The sequence below is a fragment of the Talaromyces marneffei genome, chromosome 2 (assembly GCF_009556855.1).
Source record: "Talaromyces marneffei chromosome 2, complete sequence".
Classification (NCBI taxonomy): domain Eukaryota; kingdom Fungi; phylum Ascomycota; class Eurotiomycetes; order Eurotiales; family Trichocomaceae; genus Talaromyces; species Talaromyces marneffei.
Window position 1 is genome coordinate 678,237 of NC_072349.1, and position 20,343 is coordinate 698,579.

The window sequence follows — 20,343 nt, forward strand, 5'->3', positions numbered from 1 at the left end:
GTCACGTGCAGTCCCTGCCTTCCATTTTGGGACACTGCGAAGAAATTCACCATGCAAAAGCTCTCTGACTCTTTGAACTTTTCTTCCTCCCCTATGCTAGTATTGCCCATAATTCCTCTACGTTATATGAACGATTCGACCCCTACGACTTTGTTGTGCGGCACGTTAGTATAACGCATCAGACTTTAAGTGGTCGTCGAGATTCGCCCACGGCCGTCCTTTCCAACAATCCCCACGATTCCGCCATGTGGCACGCAGGATACATATACTGTTGTTGATTGTTTCTACCTGGGTATCTGGTGATGCTTGACAGTCGTCACATCATTGGTCCGGGTTTCTTAGCTATAGTTATGCCAATGCCTAATGTCTTGGCCACAATGGAACAGCCTTTCGGAGATCGCATTCCAGCAATTGGAAAAGTGGATGGGAAAACAAACTGCATCTGAATAATCATCGTTGCTCTCGTCGGACGTTCTTCCGTCCTTATGAGTTAATCAACAAACTTTAACAGCTACGGATCTGACGTCAAACCTTGGCGGATTTACAAAGCGCACAAATCATGACATTGCCCACAACATAATCCCCAGAAAATGGCAAAATATACATATCCCCAGATACAGATATTTGATGTTTGTCGATTAGTTTATTATCGACTCACATCCCCAGATGGACCGTCCATTTTCCATGCTCGGGACATAGCTTCCACTAAGCATGGTCTTCTACTCTGGAGTTCAGACTCAACTTCATCGATACGAAAGTCTTTCCAAGTTAAACTTGCATTATGCCTCATCAGTTACATGATGGTGTTCCTGACGGAACAACCAGCGCTCATGTCGCTGATGGTGATGTTGAGAAACAGGAATCCGAGGATGGATTAGACGGGGCCAGCCGACGGGTGGCTAGCGACAAACGTACCTCAGATGGTGGAGTAATTCTTACAGAATCGGATGTGTATGATAAACTGGGATTTACCTTTCCATTTTGGAAGAAATGGGGCATCCTCGGTGTGATCTTTCTCGTTCAAGTATCAATGAACTGGAATGCTAGCTTTTACGCTGGCGCAATTACTGGATTATCAAAACACTTTCACATTTCCAAGCAAGCTGCACGCGTGGGACAAATGATCTTTTTGGTCTGCTATGGCTTTGGCAGTGAACTGTGGGCTCCATGGAGTGAAGAGATGGGCAGGTGGCCAATCATGCAGCTGAGTTTATTTTTCGTCAACATCTGGCAGATACCTTGTGCTCTAGCCCCCAATTTCGGTACAATTATAGTGTGCCGAGCTCTAGGTGGTCTATCTTCTGCTGGTGGCTCGGTCACTCTGGGTATGGTTGCTGATATGTGGGAGCCTGATGATCAGCAATATGCCGTCGCGTTCATCGTGTTGTCTTCCGTTGCTGGATCGGCCTTTGCACCTATTGCAGGAGGCCCTGTCTCGGAATGGCTAAGCTGGCATTGGAATTTCTGGATTCAACTGATTATCGGCGGTGCTGTCCAAGCAATTCATTTCTGGGTTCCTGAGACACGCTGCAGCATTCTTGTGACTCGCGAAGCTCAGAAGCGCCGCAAAAGAGGTCAAAATGTCTACAGCTACAGTGAAGTCAAGAACACAAAATTCGAATGGAGGCCCATCATCACGGTGTGGCTTCGGCCTTTCCTTATGTTTGTGCGAGAGCCAATTGTGTTGTGTCTATCTTTACTGTCTGGGTTTTCCGACTCTTTGATCTTCACTTTCCTTCAAGCGTACACTCCAGTCTACCAGCAATGGGGATTTGGAGACGTTCGAATAGGCCTTTCCTTCGTGACGTTAGTATTGAATAGTGTTTTTTCGTATAGGCATTGCTAACAGTTAACAGTATCATCGTTGGATATGCGATCGCATATCTCTCATTCTTACCGTGGATCTATAAACATACAAAGATACGGAAACGAGACCCAGATGCGCTGCAACCAGAATCTCGCCTATATTGGCTCTTATGGAGTAAGTTATAGCACAAGTCAAAAAGGAGCTTTACTGACATTTCAATCTTTAGCTGCACCGCTAGAGACCATAGGCCTGTTCGGGTTTGCCTGGACTAGCATAGGCCCCCCTCACGTTCACTGGATAGCGCCGATGATATTCTCCGCTTGTATTGCAATAGCTAATGTGGGTTATCTAGTTGAACACGAAATGTTCGAGAGCTTGACTGACTATTCTAGTATGCAATTTATATGGCCACAATCGACTACATGGTCGCAGCGTATGGTCCGTATTCCGCTTCGGCTACAGGCGGGAATGCGTTGGCCCGAGATTTCCTGGCAGGTATTGCTGCGATGTATTCAACTCCCAGTAAGTGATAGATGATGGTGCTTTGCAAGAAAAGAAGAAGAACCTAACCACGTATAGTGTACGAGAACATGGGTACCACATATCACTTGGAATGGCCGACCACTCTGCTGGCCATTCTTTGTATCTTCATCACTGGTCCGATCTACATCTTTTATTGGTACGGTCCCAAAATCAGAGAAAAGTCCAAGTTTGCCCAGGTTCTGGCAAGCGATCGCAGAGCCAAGGGCGAAAGAGCTATTCGCTGCGGTTCAGAGACCCAAGGTGCAGAGGCTACTTACTTGGGCTCGCAGAGATCTCACACGGGCTCACTCCGTGGCACTCGTGGATCTGCTTCTGGGTGTTCTGCTTGAGCAAGGTGATGCCTTTCATTCGGATCTCCATTGGAAAGTCCAACGAGCAGGACATATGAAGAGGATTAGAGGAGCACTATTGATGGTTTACACAGGATTGTACAACCGAAGTTGCTATATATGGTAAGTAAGTACCGTGAGAAACGATGCAGGCATCGCACGGCTCGAAGAAGTAATTCCAAATTGCCTACATAATATATGCTTTCTGTCTACAAATTCTAAATTGATCTTGCCCTAATAACTATAGCTAGAGGCTATAGATGACTGTCAAATTTCTAATTCCTTTGTCTATATGATACAATGGCTTAATCAAAATGAAGTCTAGAAAAACCTTCAAATCTACCAGCATAGAATGAACACCTTGTCTTTTCTCTATTACTTCGCTTCATGACGCTGAAACCCGCTCCCAGAATGCAACAACGTAGCAAGCGACCCCAAAGAACAAGTTGTCATCAAAACCGGTCCCCATATTGCGGGCACAAACCGCCCTTGAATCAAAGTCCTTCGAACAGAGACATATCGAAATATTCCATATCCGAACGAGCCAATGCTGATTGTCCAGCATAGTTGGCTAGCTAGGATGTCGCTCTGTCCTGCAGATGGTGATTTCACATCGTGATTATCCTTGTCGGAACCGATGGCCGGTTTTATCTCTTTTGAGACGCTGTTGTTGCCGAACTGTGTATTGTAAAACACATGATCAATCATCCCCAAACGTCCCAGAGCAAGCGCCATGGCGGCAAAGGCGAGGCCCATGCGAGTCCATGATAGGAATGTGCGCTCGTTGGCTAGATGATCGCGTAGTTGGGACCCGTTGTTGAGGACGGGTTTGGGGAAGAGGCGTTGGCGCAGGCGGGTTGCTATTGACATCGTGGCAATTGTGATTCGACGCCTGGATAGAAGTTTACAGATCGGAAAACGTGAGTCCTATATTTATTCAAGACGCGTAGAGTATTCCGGAAGGCTGTCGCGATAGAATGTGATGAGAGTGGCGAAGTTGTTAAGAATAAAAAACTTCAATTTGATGCCCGGGAACGCTCTCGGCCGGCGGACTGGTTACAGTCTTACAGAGTAACAGCCAATCGAAGCCTAAAAACGCCATCTTTTGGGCCAACCAATCCTTAGCTCTTCGCCTACGTCGATCTAAATGTTCTGCCGGTCGACTGGTATGCTATGATACAATTATTTTGATAGACCTCAATTCGATATCGAGACGGCGAGCTTATTTTTTTTGAAGGTACAAAGTCTGGTTCCTACGAAGTCGCCGTTCTCGGGATCTCCACGGAGGTCCTCAGGGAGGACCCAATAATGGCGACCACATCCATGGATATTCTGTTTCTACTTCGCGTGATGAGGAGGGTTACGATGAAATAATAAGAGGAGATACGCACCGTTATTAAATTGCATTGATTGACGATGTCTTATGGGAATCATCGCGACAAACCAGTTGACTAGGTAACTAGTTAATAGAGCCGAGTGGACCCAGTATAAAAAGATTTATTTCATCTCAACCGACTTGCCACCAAACCCACCAGTCACTGAATGCTCGAATTGACTCTATAAGATCGGCCAACTGGTTTCTGTGATAATCATGTCTGAGCCCACCCTGAACCCTTTCAAGTTTTTGCTTGTCTCTCCCTCCGAGCTGCACTCGGCCCTTTCCCATGCTTCGTCTTCACCCCGTCGCATCGTCCCAATGGCGGTGGGGCGGGAATCAGGACTGAAGTCCTATGAAACCAAACACATTCCAGGCTCTGTGTATGAAAGTCCCGTTCAGAACCAAAAAGAAAACAAATTTTTGTTGAAGATGAAACTAACAAACAACAATAGTTTCTTCAACGTGGACCAAATCCGCGACTCCAACGCTCCATACCCATTCATGCTCCCCTCACCATCCCACTTTGCGGTCTCCATGACCGAACTAGGGATCCGTGCAGACGACATACTCGTAATGTACGACACGCTCGAAACGGGGTTCTATTTTTCGCCTCGTGTGGCATGGATATGTCGCCATTTTGGACATAGCGATGTTCATGTTCTGAATAGTTTCCCACGTTATGTGGAGCAGGGGTACGAAGTGCTCGAGGGGCAAAAGCCAGAGGCACTGGTAGCTGGGGAAAATTATCCCGAGAGGAGTCCACCGGTGTCGAATGATGTTATTGGCTTTAATGAGTTGCATACATACCTTTCTGCCCATACAAAAACGGAGGGTGGCCAATATCAGATCCTTGACACGAGACCAAATGACCAGTTCTCCGGATCGGATACCGGAGCTGCTATCACGGGGCATATGCCATCTGCAGTGAATATACCACTTAACTCGCTACTAAGCGCTGGTAAAAGTCTACTTCCTGTCTCACAATTGAAAGGATTGTTTGAAGCAAAGGGTGTGAAAGAGGGATTGCCGGTGATTTTGACATGTAATTCGGGAACGACAGCTCCGGCATTGGGGCTGGCGTTGGATGTGAGCGGATATCAGATGCCGAAGAGGCTTTATGATGGAAGCTGGTTTGAATGGAGGGATAAAGCGACCAGAGAGGAAGGACTTATCATCACGGATTGATATAAATGTTTGCTACCAATTGCATTTCAGGAAGTAAATACGTCACTTCCTACCCTAAGAAGCATAAGTATCAAGTCCATCCTGAAGAGACTGCTCCAAAGAAACCCAACCAGGCTGCCCAAACCAGTCCTCGAGCAATTCCTCCGCCCTTTTCGCAGGTGGCACCACACTCAAATCCTTACTCTCATTCTCTGGAGGAGCTGGGATTTTGTCATTCTCGGGACGATATTTGCGTAGAAGACGGATGATGTCGGTCCATTGGAAGGGAGCGGCGAATGCGAAGAGGGGCTCGGATTTGACTTCGGGGTCGAGGAGGGCTATGGCGTGTATTCGTGCTATGTCTTCGGCGTTGACGTAGTACTCGGGTACGAACATAACCTAAGTATTAGTATCGATTAAAGAACCGGGGGACGGGGGAAGAGATCTACCAGGCGACAAGAGGCCTATGAGAAAATCCATTTCCTTCCAAGGTTCCAGAAGGTCCAAGATATATTTTCCAGAAGAGCCATTGAACTTGGGATGAAGGAATTGTCCAATCTAATTTTTCAATTCATACATGTATCAATAAAACAAAATTCTAGGAATTGAAAGTTTCAAAGCCAGTATTTACATTAACATTCGGAAGAACAGTGTTGAAAATGTAATGAGGATTGTTTTCTTTGACCCATTGGTGCACGAATCTCACTTCTGTCTTGGAGGCACCGTACACGTACATAGGGTTGCGAGTCTCCGGCGTACCTTCCCATGCGAGTTTAACAGGTTCGTCGAAAAAGCGTAAAGCAATGCGCCGCCATCAAAATTAGGGCTATTCATACTACATACAACAGTCTGCCACACAACACCGCCCAACACCTTGACTAAGGCATCTTTCTGAGCAACATTAGGGAAAATCACGCTCTCGTACTTTTCAGAACTGTACTTTTGAGGTAAAGTGCTCGTCGGGTCAGGGTTTCTCTTCACGGATGGTTCCTCGTACAAGATACCCCAAGAACAGGAGGGGGGTCAATATATATGAAGCGATTGAAGAATGAACCCGAGATTTCGCAGAAAGGTAATATCCAGAAATAGTTTTGGGTGTATATTGTTCAAATTCAGAGTGTTCATGAGGTCCTCCCCATGAGGATAAGGAAGGAAGATGGATGATGACAGATGATGTCGACCCTACCAAAACTTTCGTGACAGACAGATTGCACGAGCTCTGATTGGCCAGATACCTACTGATCGCATCACGTGACGCTATATCACCTTTCTTTGTTTGGGCTATTCTTTCGATCTTTGAGTTGCTGTGAAACTTGTTCGTCTGGCTGTTTACATCTAATAAGCTAGAAGCAGCAAATGAGGCTGAAATCAGTTGTTATCACTAACAGTTGACAAGGACAATCATTGACTGACCATGTGGTTTGAGATAACAAATACATTGCCATTCACTCCCTGATCTTAGGAGCTCTCCACCATCGCAATATCTCCCGTAGAGAGCTCAGCTATTTTCTGACAATATGCTGAATGACACTGACCTTAAGAAACTCAACAACGACCTGAAGGCAATCACCCAAACGAGCAAAACATACCAAAACAATATGCAGATTGTATTCGAGCGCTTTCAAGATCTTCTCGAGCAATACAACTCCTTGAAGAGTGACTATGAGGAGGAGAAGGAAGGTCGTGAGAGATACAAGAGACAGGCAAAAGCTCAAGTAAGTCTGTGGATGGCTCGATATAAGACATAGAAGATTGGTCGTCCAAAACTGAGCAGTAAAACTGAATAGTCCCTGATCCAGGACCGCAATCCATTTGTACTGGTACTTATTGACGGTGATGGCTACATGGTAAGCTTCTACTCCCTGCTGAAAAAATCGCACAAAATGTACATGACCTGACAGAAACCTAGTTCAAAGAAGACTTGATCAGGGCTGGCGCAGAAGGTGGAGTTAGAGCTGCCCGACTTCTGAGCCATTCGATCAAAGCACTCCTGCCTCCCGATATACCAGATAGTTGCCCTATTATGGTCCGCATATATGCAAACGTTTTTTCCTTGAGCGCTGCCCTAGCTCGTGCGAATCTTATTGACAAAGAAGCGCGATCTTTTTCAAAGTTCGCATCATCATTTACTCATGCACAGGACTTGTTTGACTTTGTTGATGTGGACACGAAGAACGAAGGAGCAAAATCCAAGATCCGAGGTAAGAGAGAATTGATTGCCCTGTCTTATTGTTATAACTGTAGCAGTGGCCAACCTATGACTGTCGACTGATCGTATATAGAAATGTTTCATCTTTTCGCCGATAACCACCAGTGCAAGCACATATTTTTTGGAGGATGTCACGATGTGGCATACTTGTCGATATTGGCACCATACCGAAATGGGACAAATCACATCACTCTTCTCAAGACCGCAAATATGAGTGCCGAATATGAAACTCTTGGGCTCTCCCTGAAAGAATTACCCTCGGTTTTCATGTTTACGCCCCTTGAAGATAATCAGTCACCGCCAATTCTACCTGACAAGCCCATCTGCACACACTTCTTTAAGGTAATATCACAACAGTTTGAAGTAGTTCCGAAATTTCGCTGACTCATATCTAGGGGATTTGTAAATTCGGTGCTTCGTGTACGAAGTCACATGTTTTCTCAGCAGGGCTTAAATTCAAGATTAATGAGAACCCGTTCAAATTACTGAGCAAATCACCAAACAGACCTCTGTCAAGGAATTTGTCAATCCCCAGTCGCAAACAAAGTTATGCCAAACTGCTCCCCAAAGGAAGCGGAAATACCACCAAACGCATCCCAGTTGACAAAGACGGAGGTCGTATTGACACATACACACCGTCACCGTCCGGCGAATTGTTTGCAAAATACAAAGACCTATCCCCGCGTCCCTGCAATAAGCATCATTTGTTGGGCGAGTGCAAGGAAATCGGTTGCCAGTTTGACCATGGCTACATGGAATCAGAATTGATCGATGTCATGAAATACCACACAAAACGACGCCAGTGTTTGGACGGTCGCGGGTGCAAGTCCTTAACTTGTGTCTATGGACACCATTGTCAAATTGACGGCTGCATGGGTGGAAGCCCTTGTAAAATGAGTCGTGCCTTTCATAACTTCGACCCACGTGTGGCTCAGTGGGTTGAACCAGATGTCTCCACAGAAGATTCAGACGTAGAGAAGTTTGAAGCAATTTGGAATGGTACTGGTGGTAATCGGACTGAAGACCAATCTTCCCAATCATTCTCAGCAGCTGAAACTACGAATAAGAATACGAGCCCGGACCTGCTGGAAACTGAGGGGTCAGCATCAACCTTTTCGATTGAATGGTAAAAGTGTGTTTTCATCTGTTTTGGAATGTCCACCATTCATCAACGGGCGGTTTTGGGGATACTCAACTTTGGTTCCGGTCGAAATCTTTGCTTCTTTGGTTATAGATCGAACCGGTGTTTATTCAGGAGATTTGCTATAATCCTTAAATCCTGATGTTGTTAGACAATGCTGCTTCTGAGTGGGTACACTGTCTGTATGCTCTCTGCACAAATACCCTATCTGCCCTTGGTCCTGCAATACTGATCAGTGTCAGAGGCATTCCATGAGAACTTTTGCAATGATTACCGCATCATAGGAGGGGGTATGAATTGTCTAGTACACGAAATGTTTTTGTTAGATTAGAAATGCAACTACCCCTGTTCTCTAAATCTTGCTACGAGCCATAAAACAAGAAAGTTATCTAGCAATCCTCTTACCTGTGTTATTCTGCCCTGGCCACTAGATAGATAGATAGATAGATGTTTATTACGCCCGGAGGCACTAAGCCTATAGGGCACTAGCGTATTAATTACATAATCCATTTCCCACAGATCCGACGTAAACTCGTGATAGCCCATAATTTGTTCTCGTACCGTGTCAGCTTGGTGTTCGGGTTCTCCGGTTGGTGTTTTTTAGGGTGGGGAATTTCCCTTGTTAAAGGTGTTGGCTAGTAGATGGTCTTAAAGGTTATCTTCTCCAAGTGTGCGGTGTCCTATCTTCGGCGGCCGCAGCAGTATCTACCTGGGAAGGGATAGATTACTTCCTTTCCCCTATGTTGATGGAGGTCCGGCTTCGGGTTCCTGTTCTAATCTTCCTGTTGCAATTGCGTACTTGATTACTGCCTGGACGGCCTTCATGTCTGGTTGCCATCGATCCGGGTCGGAGCGTGATTTTCCGCCTAGGAAGAAGGACAGGTTACCTCGTCTCGACTCTGTGCATTGGTTCATGCCTTCTCTCATCGCTGTCCATTTTGTGCAGCGGAATAGGAAATGTTCCACTGTCTCACTTGCTTGTCCACATGCGCAGAGATCGGAGTCTGCTGCGCCTATCCTATTCAAGTAGCTGTTGAGCCCTGTCATTCCTGTCCGAAGCTGGGCCAGGATTTTTGCCTCTTTCCGGTTCAATCTGTCGTACAAGCTCCTTGTATGTTTTCCTGGAAGAGCTGCATCTACAGCCTTTGAGTATTTACCAACATTCTCTGGGAGAGTCCATTCTAGCTGCCGTTCCGCAAGGGCGAGCCTGATAGCAGTTGATCTAGCTTGGGATGGTTGTTTCTCCGGCAGATGCTCTGTTCCTGTCGCTTTCTGTGCTTCAGCTTTTGCTCGTTGTTTCAAGTTGATATCTGCATGTGCTGGTATCCAGATTGCATTTACTGCGTTTCCTCGCCGGTATAAGGTCTCAATCTGCTTATATATCCGCTGGATGGTTTCTTGACCAGATTGCTGGCGGGGTTGGCTGATTGCTGCCACTGCGGATCTATTACTGCTAAGGATAGATATCCATCTACAGCATGCCCCAGGAGGGACTCGTTCTAGGGCGACCGCCATCGCTTCTAGTTCTGCTGTATAAGGATTCTGCTCTGTCCTTTTGCCCAGGGTGATCGAGAAGCTGGATATGTCGGTTCCATTATTGTCTGCCTGGGTGTCTCTTATATGGCCTCCTATACCCACTATTCCGGATCTAGCAGATGCACTTGTGGCAATTAGGATACCAATTGCCTTCTTAGCAATTTGAATGGTCTGTTCCCCGTCTTTTTCGTGTATCGTTTGTATACGCGCTGTCCATGGTGATATTGTGAATGCTTGGATAGTTTCTATCCGCTCGGTTGTTGTTGTTGTCTCTAGGGCTCGAGCTATCCTCTGTAGCGGAGACCTGAACCTCTGGGTTGTGATAGTCCTTAGTTTGACTAGGGGGTTTGATTCAGGTAGTGTTTGGATGTCGATGTGTAGTTTTATAGCTTTCTCCATATGTCGATTGTGGAACGGCTGGATGCCTGCTTCTGCCTCAGCCACAGCAGTTGCTACTGTCCGAAAGGCCCCCGTTACTGCAATAGCTCCATGTTTCTGTATTCTGTTTAAATATTGTGTTCCCCTTGCTCCACAGGCATGCATCCAGACACTAGAAGCGTAGTCTGTCACTGGAGCTACTGTAGCTCTAAATAGTTGTCTTGCTGACCGTGGGGAAGTCATCTTTAGCCTTCTCAGCGCCATGGCTGCCGTGAGTCCTTTGGTAGCAGCATTGGCAATGTGTTCCTTGAACCGTAGCTGGGAATCCATCACTATTCCTAAAATCTTTGCACTTTCCTTTGGTTCGACTATTTCGCCTTTAATCAAGAATGGTATGCTGCTTGAACGGCTTGCCGTCCGGGTGAAGTGAACTATGGCCGTTTTATCACATTCAAATGTTGCCCCGCTTCGTCTTTCCCAATCCAAGGCTCTGTCGATTATGGCTTGTATGCTAGCCCGGTTTACTTCTGCTGATGGGCCTGATACCCATGCCGTATAGTCATCCACAAATGCAATTGCTCCTCCGGAGGCACTTATCCTGTGTTGTACTAAATCCGCATTGAAGAACAGGAATAGTATTGGGGACAGTGGTGATCCTTGTGGTAAGCCTGCCTGTGGTAGCTCCCGTTGTTCGCTTGTAGATCCATTAACCAGGATGTTTGCTGTGCGTCTTGAGCAGAAAGCATCAATCCATCGAACTATTTGGTCAGGTATTCCTCTTGCCTTGAGTCTCTGCAGCAGTCTCTCTTTGAAGACTCCATTATATGCCCCTTGGACATCAAAACTGACCAGGCTTAGTACCTTCCTATTTCTCCAGGCCTTATAGATCTCTTCTTGCAATAATAGAAGTGCCTGTTCTGCCGAGCGCCTCTTCCTTGCTCCAAAGTGGTTTATAGGCAGCAGGCCGAACTCTTCGACAGCGTATGATATCCTTTCCGCGACGACCGCTTCCAGTATTTTACCCAACGTGGAGAGCAATGATATTGGTCTCCATGCTTTAGCCAGCGCGTAATTTTTCTTGGCCGGCTTCTTTAGCGGTATAATCTTAGCATTTCTCCATTGGGAAGGGAGATCGCTATCTTGAAGTGATATCTGAAAGATATGGAATACTCTTTCTTTGACCACTGGCCAGAGCTGCCTCCATACCATTGCTGGGAGGCCATCCTCTCCGGGTGCTTTCCATGGCTTAGCTTCAAAGACTTTTTCGTTCAATCTCCTCCATAGTGAGATCAGGCATGTGTATCGGCTCTCTTTGTGGCCGAGTTCCCTCATCTTCTATTCTCGTCGGTAATGGTGGGAAAAATGTAGCAAGCAACTCTTTCATCTGCTCTCCTTTATCTTTGGTAGTAGATCCATCTGCCTTTACCAATGGTGGTATTTTGTCGCTGAATGAGCTGCTATTAGGTTTTAGATATTTAGTTGCCTGCCATATATTTGCATCATTAGCAAGGAAATCTTCCCAGTGTATCTTCTTCTGTTTCCGGATTGCATCATGATATTCTTTTGCCGCTTTATGTGCTTGTTGTTCGAGCTCATGGATTATACATCCTGCTCTACGCCGCGATCTAGCCTGATTTCTCCAGTATGTGTATATACGGCGAAGCTGCGTTAGATCTGTCGTCCACCATCGTTTCGCGTATGGTGAGGGTTTTGCCTTTGGTGTAAGTTTTGAGACTGCTTCTGTGACCGCTATCATCAGGCGATCCGTCTGCAGCTGGACTGAGCCGTCCAGGGGAACCCCTTGTAAGCTGGTAGTGACTCTAGCTCTAATTTCTGTCCAAGGCGCGTTCTTCCAGAGCAATCTCTCAGTGGTAGGTCGATCCGGGACTGATATATCAAACTCTGTTTCAATAGCTTGGTGGTCTGATCCATGGTTTGTATAGTGTATGCCACATTTAACCATCTCTTCTGCTAGCTCCGTCGATGCTAAGACTAAGTCGATTGTTGTTTCTGTATCCCCTGAATGCCATGTCTTTGTGCCTCTTGGTAGAAGGCTGTGGAGTGAGTGTTCGGTCATATAGTCAACTAAAGCATCAGCCTCCCCCTGTCTTACTGGAGATATTTGGTCTCCGCCCCAGAGTTGGTCATGCCGATTGAAGTCTCCCATAATTAGAACATCCATCCGTTTTCCATCTCTTCCCCGTATGTCTACCACTAGGCTATGTAGTAGCCTAGTTGTAGATATTAGTGCTTCCTCATTGTTCCCCTCCACATAGACTGAGGCCACCAGTACTGCCCTATCTGGAAATTGTAGTATCGCAGCTGTCAGATCTGAGGATTTTACTGGGATCTGTTCTGCCTCAATGTCGCTCCGAACCCATAGCATGCTCCGGATTGGCCATCTTCCTTCATGTCTCTCCGTGGGTGTCATCTTAGTCCAGTAGCTGTGTCCCATTGGGCTTGTTATCATTGTCTTCTCAATCATCCGCGCGTATGGCTCGGATATTGCTATCGCTCCATAATCTCTAATTTCGTTATCGTTCATTAAGCTTTGTTGTATCATATCTCTTTTGCCCACATTGAGTTGTAGTACGCGAAATGATCTATGCATGAGACTGTATAAGGCGTATTCGACAGTTTTTGCTGAATGACTCATGAGGCCCTCCACAGGGAACACACTTTAGAATTGTATCCTGGCAGGTGCTGTGATGATGTCCCTTATTTGCACATCTAGCGCAGGTTTGAGCCTTCTTGCAGGAAAAGGCCTTATGCCCCATCTCTTGGCAGTTATAACATTGAGCAGGTCCTGTTTGTGGTTCAAAGACCCGAGTATATGCGGATTCTCCTGCTATATCAAAATAGTTGCCTTCTATCAGACGTCTGGCTTCCGTCGCTTTGGTAACGTATATTACCATAGATCCATATGCTTTGTTGGAGTCTTTTTTGCTAAGCCAAGAGATCTTAGCAATGCTGACGTTATTTTCTTTCCCCAGGATTTCGGCTGTCCCTGATAAGATATTTCCATCTGCATCTAATACTGCTGTCCGGTTAGCATTGTCGATTTTGACCGGATATAGCTGGTTTCGTAGGATTCTTATTCCTGGTATCTCAATCTTTTGGGCGGCTTCTTTGATCTGCTGCATCTCGTCTTCATGTCTGCAAACCACCTTGATCCGGTCTGCAGTTTTTGGGTCCTTGATCATTGCTGCACACCGCCAGTTTTCTGTTTCCTCATTCCCACGCATCTCTTTTTCGATCTGTTGTCTTATATTGGCTATCTGGGTCTTCGCTTTGTCTTGTTCTCCGACCCGGGACGTGTCGATTGTGCAGAATAGCGTATTAACTAATGTAGGACGGGCTAGGGGTACTAGCTGTGTATCCTGTTGATGACTGGGCTGTCTATCAACTACAGCCGCGTATGTTGTCATAGCCGGAGTACTTGCGACAGTGTCTAGCTGTTCCTGGAGTTGCTTGTAATCTTCTGTAGCTTGGCTTCGGATTGCTTCTACTTGGGTCTGCAGCGCTTGAATTGTATTGCTCTGTTCCCGGATCATTTCAGACTGTTCCTTGATCATCATCTCTTGTTTGATAAGGGCTTCTTTCAGTCCTTTAACCTCTTGGTAGGTGCTTTCTAGGTACTGGCCTATCTTTTTAAGCATGTCCCTGTTTCCATCTTTTCCGCTCTGTTTCTCCTCAATAAGGCCAGCGGCTTTCTTTACCGCTGTTAATTCCACTTGGGTCATTGATTTCTTGGACGTTCTAACGGCGCTGATATTGTCGCTACCCGAGGCCTCTCGGGCCCTTGTTGAGGGCATTACGACGCGTCCCGAGCGCGTTGTTGCCGGCTCCTCCACCATCGCGTCCGCCATCCCCAGCTGGTCGTCGAACCGGCTGTTGTAATGACAGTCGAATTTTCGAAATGACAGTCGAAACAGGTCACTTTGCCTCTCTCTCACCTTCAGTATCCCCTGGCCACTAGCGTGTATGAATGATGTTTATTACGCCCGGGGGGGACTAACCCTAGAGGGCACTAGTGCGCTAATTACATAATCCTTCTCATAGACTCGCCTTGAACTCGTGATAGCCCCTATTTTTGTTCTCATACCATGTCTGCTTGGTGTTTGGGTTCTTCGGTTAGTATTTTAAGGGCTCCCTTGGTGCTGGCTAGTAGATACTCTTAAAGGTTATTTTCTCCAAGTGTGCAACGTCCCATCTTTGGCGGCTGCAGCAAGATCTACCTGGGAGGGGGTAAAGGGATGGATTGCTTCCCTTTTCACTGTGTTGATTGGGATTCAGATTCGGATTCCGGTTCCGGTTCCAGTCTTCCTGTTGTAATCGCAAACTTGATTGCTGCGTGGACGGCCTTCATGTCTGGTTGCCATTGATCCGAATCTGACCGTGTCTTTCCGCCCAGGAAGAAGGACAGATTTCCTCGTTTTGACTCTGTGCATTGGTTCATGCCTTCTCTCATCACTGTCCATTTGGTGCAGCGGAATAAAAAGTGTTCCACTGTCTCGCTTGCTTGACCGCAGACACAGAGGTTTGAGTGTGCTGCGCCTATTCTGTTCAGATAGCTATTGAGCCTTGTCATTCCTGTTCGAAGCTGGGCTAGGGTCTTTGCCTCTTTCCGATTCAGTCCATCGTATAAGTTCCTTGTATGTTTTCCTGGAAGAGCTATATCCAGGGCCTTTGAGTATTTTCCGACCTCCTCTGGGAGAGTCCATTCTCGTTTCCGTACCGCCAGGGCGAGCCTGATAGTAGTTGATTTAGCGTGGAATGGTTGTTTTTCTGGTAGGCGTTCTGTTCCTGTCGATTTTCGTGCTTCTGCTTTTGCTTGCCGCTGCAAGTCGATGTCTGCATGCCCTGGGATCCAAATTGCATTAACCGCGTTACCTCGCTGCTGTAAGAACTGAATCAGTCTGTAGATCCGCCGGATGGTCAGTTGGCCCGATTGTTGACGGGGTTGACTGATTGCTGATAGTGCGGATCTGTTGCTACTAAGGATAGATATCCATCTCTGGCATGTCTCCGGTAGGATACGTTCTAGAGCGACCGCTATCGCTTCTAGCTCGGCTGTGTAGGGATTTTGCTCCGTCCGTTTGCCTAGGGTGATGGAGTATCTAGATATATCGGTCCCGTTGTTGTCTGCTTGGGTGTCTCTTATATAGCCTCCCATACCCACCATTCCGGATCTGGCAGATGCACTTGTCGCGATTAGAATGCCTATTGCTTTGCCAGCGATGTCAATGGCTTTATCTCCATCCGTTTCACATATCGTTCGTATCCGGCCTATCCACGGTGACACTGTAAATGCCTGTATAGTCTCGATCTGCTCTATTACTATTGCATCTAGTGCTTGAGATATCTTCTGCAGCGGAGACTTGAACCTCCGGGTTGACATGGTTCTCAATCTGACCAGGGGGTTTGATTTGGGTAGTGTCTGAATGTCGATCCACAGTTTCGTAGCTTTCTCTATATATCGGTGATAGAACGGCTGAATGCCTGCTTCTGCCTTAGCCACTGCTGTTGCCACGGTCCGGAAGGCTCCTGTAACTGCGATGGCCCCATATTTCTATATTCTATTTAAATACTATGTTCCTTTTACTCTACAGGCATGCATCCAGACACTAGAGGCATAATCTACCACTGGTGCCACTGTTGCTCTGAATAATTGTCTTGCTGTTCGTGGGGATATCATTTTCAGTCTTCTCAGCGCCATCGCGGCTATGAGTCCTTTAGTGGCCGCATTGGCAATGTGTTTCTCGAAGCGTAGTTGGGAGTCCATCACGACCCCTAGGATCTTTGCACTATCCTTTGGTTTGACCATTTTCCCTCTGATTGTGAATGGCGTACTGCTCGATCGATCTGTGTTCCGGGTGAAGTGCACAATGGCTGTCTTTTCACTTTCAAATGTAGCTCCACTCCTTCTCTCCCAGTCTAGAGCTCTATCAATTATCGCCTGGATGCCCGGTCGGTTTGATTCGGCAGTCGGGCCTATTACCCAGGCTGTGTAATCGTCCACAAATGCAATGGATCCTCCTGCCGCGTTTATCTTATGTTGCACTAGATCCGCATTGAAGAAGAGAAACAGTATTGGGGACAGTGGTGATCCTTGTGGTAAGCCTGCCTGTGGTAGTTCCCGTTGTTCGCTTGGAAATCTATTGACCAAGATAGTTGCTGTGCGTTTTGAGCAGAAAGCATCAATCTATTAAACTATTTTGTCGGGTATTCCTCTTGCCTTGAGTCTCTGCAGTAGTCTCTCTTTAAAGACCCCATTATATGCCCCTTGGACATCAAAGCTGACCAAGCTAAGTACCTTTCTATTTCTCCAAGCCTTATAGATTTCTTCTTGAAGGAATAGAAGTGCCTGTTCTGCAGATCGCCTCTTTCTTGCTCCAAAGTGATTTGTGGGCAACAGACCTAAGGTTTCGACTGCATAGGATATCCTCTCTGCAATAACCGCTTCTAGGATTTTGCCTAGCGTGGAGAGCAATGATATGGGTCTCCATGACTTAGCTAGTGAGTAGTTATCCTTCGCCGGCTTCTTCAGCGGTATAATCTTGGCATTTCTCCACTGGGAAGGGAGCTCGCTATCTTGAAGTGATGTCTGAAAGATATGGAATACTCTTTCTCTGACCACTGGCCAGAGCTGTCTCCACACCATTGCTGGGAGGCCATCCTCTCCGGCTGCTTTCCATGGCTTAGCTTCGAAGACTTTCCGTTCAATCTCCTCTATAGTGAGATCAGGCATATGTATCGGCTCCCTTTGTGGCTGGGTTCCCTCGTCTTCAATCGTTGCTGGTAGAGGTGGGAAGAACGTGGCTAGCAGCTCTTCAGCCTGTTCCATTTTGCCTTTAGTAGTAGACCCATCTGGCTCTGTTAATGGTGGTATTTTGTCGCTGAATGAGCTGCCCCCTGGTTTTAGATATTTAGTGGCTTGCCATATATTAGTATCATCGGCAAGGAAATCCTCCCAGTGCGCTTTCTTCTGTTTCCTGATTGCATCGTGATACTCTTTTGCCGCTTCATATGCCTGTTGTTCAAGATCGGGGATTGCACACCCCGCCCTACGCCGCGATCTGGCCTGATTCCTCCAGTAGGTGTATATACGGCGAAGCTGTGTCAGATCTGCCGTCCACCATCGTTTAGCGTAAGGTGAGGGCTTTGCTTTCGGTGTAAGTTTTAAGACCGCTTCTGTGACTGCTGTCATGAGGTGATCCGTCTGCTGCTGGACTGAACCGTCCATAGAAACCGCCTGCAAGCTGGTAGTGACCCTCGCTCTGATTTCTGCCCAAGGCGCGTTCTTCCAGAGTAGTCTCTCGGTAATGGGTCGATCTGGACCTGGCCACTAGCCCTATGCCCTAGCTCTAACAACCTTCAAGAAATCGTACTAATACTGATAAGAGCTAGTGCCAGTGATCTTAGTCAATAGTTAAAGCTTTCTAGTTAGTTAGTTAAGTTAACTAACTTAGTTAACTTAACTTACCGGCCGGAAACTTACGTTAGTTAACTAGTTAACTAGGTAACTAACTAGCTAGGGTACGGAGTAGTTCCCGTTCAGAGCGGCTGAACTTCGTTTCATCCTTATCACCCTTCACAGTTGGCAGCTACAAGATGTTGATGTTCAGCCATCTGAATGCCGACGCATTCGAAAGCCCCAAGAAGTTCGATGGTAGAAAACGACCCCGTGTTCGGGAACCCGTGGCATGTAACCATTGTCGCAAAGCCAAAGTGCGCTGCGATCGCAAGTCACCATGTCAACAGTGCCGGGATCGTGGCATCGACACGCAGTGCGCTTACTCGCGTGCCAAAGGTTCTGCATTCTCGGTCGCGGAACCTCCTAGATCATTAGTGTCTTCATCAAGCACAGACGTCAATCTACTCGCGTTGAAACAGCTGGCACCTCGCTCCTCCAATGGCAAGATCTCCACAGTCAGTCATGCCAATAATGCCTTCACAGGGTCCGACTTCAAAACAAGGCTGATTGGCGGCACCCACTGGATGGCTGTGTGCAACGATCTACCTGTAGTAGGGGCCATGCTGAAGAAGACTGTTGATTTTCAGCCCACATGGAGAACTTTCGCAGAAGTCAAGTCTCTCCTTCGCACCGCAAATTCGGTACCAGCCGGAGTAAATAGAGATGGTAAGAAGCTACTGAATCTCCTTCCTGATCAATTAACCTGCGAAAAGTGGATTAGGCGATTTTGTGAGACCTATGGTAGAATCTACCATGTAGTCGACCAGAACTTCCTTATCACCGAGCTGGAGGAAATATTGAATGCACCCGTCGACACCAATGAAGTTCATATCTCCAGGACTCTGTTGATTATTGCAATTGCCATGCAGATCGACGAGTCAGAGCGACTACGCGGGCGTCTGATATTGCAAGAAGTGGAGAATCGTATTTATACGTCGCCTCCGTTCCAAAAACCTTGTATAGGCGTCATGCAGGTTTTATTGTTGCTGCTCATCATGAAGACAATCACTGCTTCTGATACCGACAACATTTATGGCCTCATGGGTATCATGGGGCTGACTACGCAAATGGCTCTGAGCATGGGCTTGCATAGGGATCCGGCTTTGTTCCCCGATGTCAATCCTTATTATGCAGAAGTACGGAAACGATTGTGGGCGTGCTTTTTTCGATTGAACCTCGACTATTGCATACGGAGCGGATCCCAGTTTGGTATTCGACTGGAAGATGTGGACTGTCCTCTCCCGCGCCCTATCAACCTTCAGACCCTTGACTCGGGAACGATGAGGATGTCAGCTCCCTTGTTGAAACAGGCTCAGGACGCATCGGACCAGGCTTTCAATATTGCTGCAATGAAGCTTGCTATAGTGAGGGCTCCATTACATCAGCAACTTTGCTCTACAACACCTCAATTATCAAGCGAGATACAGGATGAAATGCGCGTCTCCTGCCACAGGATCCTGCGTGGACTGCCTCCAAACCTGCTAGAGACAGCTTTATCATGCAGTCCAATTGAAAAAATTCAGCAAGCCTTGTTGGCAGTGCATGTGAATAGCTTCATGATTATCATCGCACACAATAATGTCCTCGGAGTTTCGCCTCATAAATCACAGCGGGATGATCTCTACGAGGCATGGGACAATTCAGTGCCCATTCTCTACCAGATGCAGGAAGTGTTACAGAGCGGCTCTGAAATTTCTAACATGGCCTACCATCTCCTTTGGACTGACCTCGCCCGCGCCACATTGACCGCGTGTTTGGTGATTGCTCGTCTGCGGAGCATTAATCTGGAGACAATCGTCTCCAATGGTCCTTCACCCACGCTGGCCATGTTCCGACAGCTTTTACTAAAGTCTCACGAGTCTTTATCTCAGATTCTAGCGGGAAGGTACCGTCTTGGACCGGTTGCAGCGAAGACGAGACTTGTCCTTGCTGTCGCAACAACGATCACCACAAGTCTAGTCAACGACTCTGGCGGCACACACCAGAATTCTAAGCTCATACATCTGGGGATCACAGCTGCCGGAGAGGTTGTCACCGAGATGGAGCGTTCTCTGAAACGGGAACAGCAAGAATCAACGCACGCTTGGCTAGAATTCAACGATAATGATACCACAAGATCAACCGCCCTGCTGAATGCTCCCACTCCTTTATTGACGAATTGGACGGAACATGTACAACCTCCACACCCCTTATTGCAGACGTTACTTCCAACTGACTGCGACTTTTATCTGGGCTCAAAATCTCCAGATCTGGGTTTGCAGTCCGACCTAGGCGTATCATATTCTATGGCGCCATTCGAACTTACTTCGACGATCCAGTCCACCCCCAACCTTTGGTGGGAGGACATATAGTTTGGGTCCACTGGGTAATGATTTTCTACA

General features: G+C 47.0%; 8 protein-coding genes across 8 annotated transcripts; 4 read left to right on the forward strand and 4 right to left on the reverse strand.

The window, feature by feature from the left end:
* Positions 1-781: 781 nt before the first annotated feature.
* EYB26_002584 (uncharacterized protein) lies at positions 782-2,679 on the forward strand (the record flags this gene model as incomplete). The annotated part of the gene is made up of 5 exons (XM_054261889.1): positions 782-1,806; positions 1,857-1,981; positions 2,034-2,146; positions 2,200-2,329; positions 2,387-2,679. 5 exons carry the CDS (start codon positions 782-784, stop codon positions 2,677-2,679), a joined length of 1,686 nt encoding a protein of 561 aa, XP_054117864.1.
* Positions 2,680-3,054: 375 nt separating this feature from the next.
* EYB26_002585 (uncharacterized protein) lies at positions 3,055-3,549 on the reverse strand (the record flags this gene model as incomplete). The annotated part of the gene is made up of 1 exon (XM_054261890.1): positions 3,055-3,549. The coding sequence occupies one exon, from the start codon at positions 3,547-3,549 to the stop codon at positions 3,055-3,057; it is 495 nt and encodes a 164-aa protein (XP_054117865.1).
* Positions 3,550-4,270: 721 nt separating this feature from the next.
* Positions 4,271-5,242, forward strand: EYB26_002586 (uncharacterized protein; the record flags this gene model as incomplete). Its single annotated transcript, XM_054261891.1, has 2 exons — positions 4,271-4,437; positions 4,510-5,242. The coding sequence occupies 2 exons, from the start codon at positions 4,271-4,273 to the stop codon at positions 5,240-5,242; spliced, it is 900 nt and encodes a 299-aa protein (XP_054117866.1).
* Positions 5,243-5,296: 54 nt separating this feature from the next.
* EYB26_002587 (uncharacterized protein) lies at positions 5,297-5,617 on the reverse strand (the record flags this gene model as incomplete). The annotated part of the gene is made up of 1 exon (XM_054261892.1): positions 5,297-5,617. The coding sequence occupies one exon, from the start codon at positions 5,615-5,617 to the stop codon at positions 5,297-5,299; it is 321 nt and encodes a 106-aa protein (XP_054117867.1).
* Positions 5,618-6,738: 1,121 nt separating this feature from the next.
* Positions 6,739-8,560, forward strand: EYB26_002588 (uncharacterized protein; the record flags this gene model as incomplete). Its single annotated transcript, XM_054261893.1, has 5 exons — positions 6,739-6,936; positions 7,021-7,068; positions 7,131-7,422; positions 7,504-7,772; positions 7,826-8,560. The coding sequence occupies 5 exons, from the start codon at positions 6,739-6,741 to the stop codon at positions 8,558-8,560; spliced, it is 1,542 nt and encodes a 513-aa protein (XP_054117868.1).
* Positions 8,561-11,737: 3,177 nt separating this feature from the next.
* EYB26_002589 (uncharacterized protein) lies at positions 11,738-14,342 on the reverse strand (the record flags this gene model as incomplete). Its single annotated transcript, XM_054261894.1, has 2 exons — positions 11,738-13,088; positions 13,165-14,342. 2 exons carry the CDS (start codon positions 14,340-14,342, stop codon positions 11,738-11,740), a joined length of 2,529 nt encoding a protein of 842 aa, XP_054117869.1.
* Positions 14,343-14,758: 416 nt separating this feature from the next.
* On the reverse strand, positions 14,759-17,695 carry EYB26_002590 (uncharacterized protein; the record flags this gene model as incomplete). The annotated part of the gene is made up of 3 exons (XM_054261895.1): positions 14,759-16,038; positions 16,096-16,690; positions 16,802-17,695. 3 exons carry the CDS (start codon positions 17,693-17,695, stop codon positions 14,759-14,761), a joined length of 2,769 nt encoding a protein of 922 aa, XP_054117870.1.
* Positions 17,696-18,099: 404 nt separating this feature from the next.
* EYB26_002591 (uncharacterized protein) lies at positions 18,100-20,313 on the forward strand (the record flags this gene model as incomplete). The annotated part of the gene is made up of 1 exon (XM_054261896.1): positions 18,100-20,313. One exon carries the CDS (start codon positions 18,100-18,102, stop codon positions 20,311-20,313), a length of 2,214 nt encoding a protein of 737 aa, XP_054117871.1.
* Between the last annotated feature and the right edge of the window lie 30 nt (positions 20,314-20,343).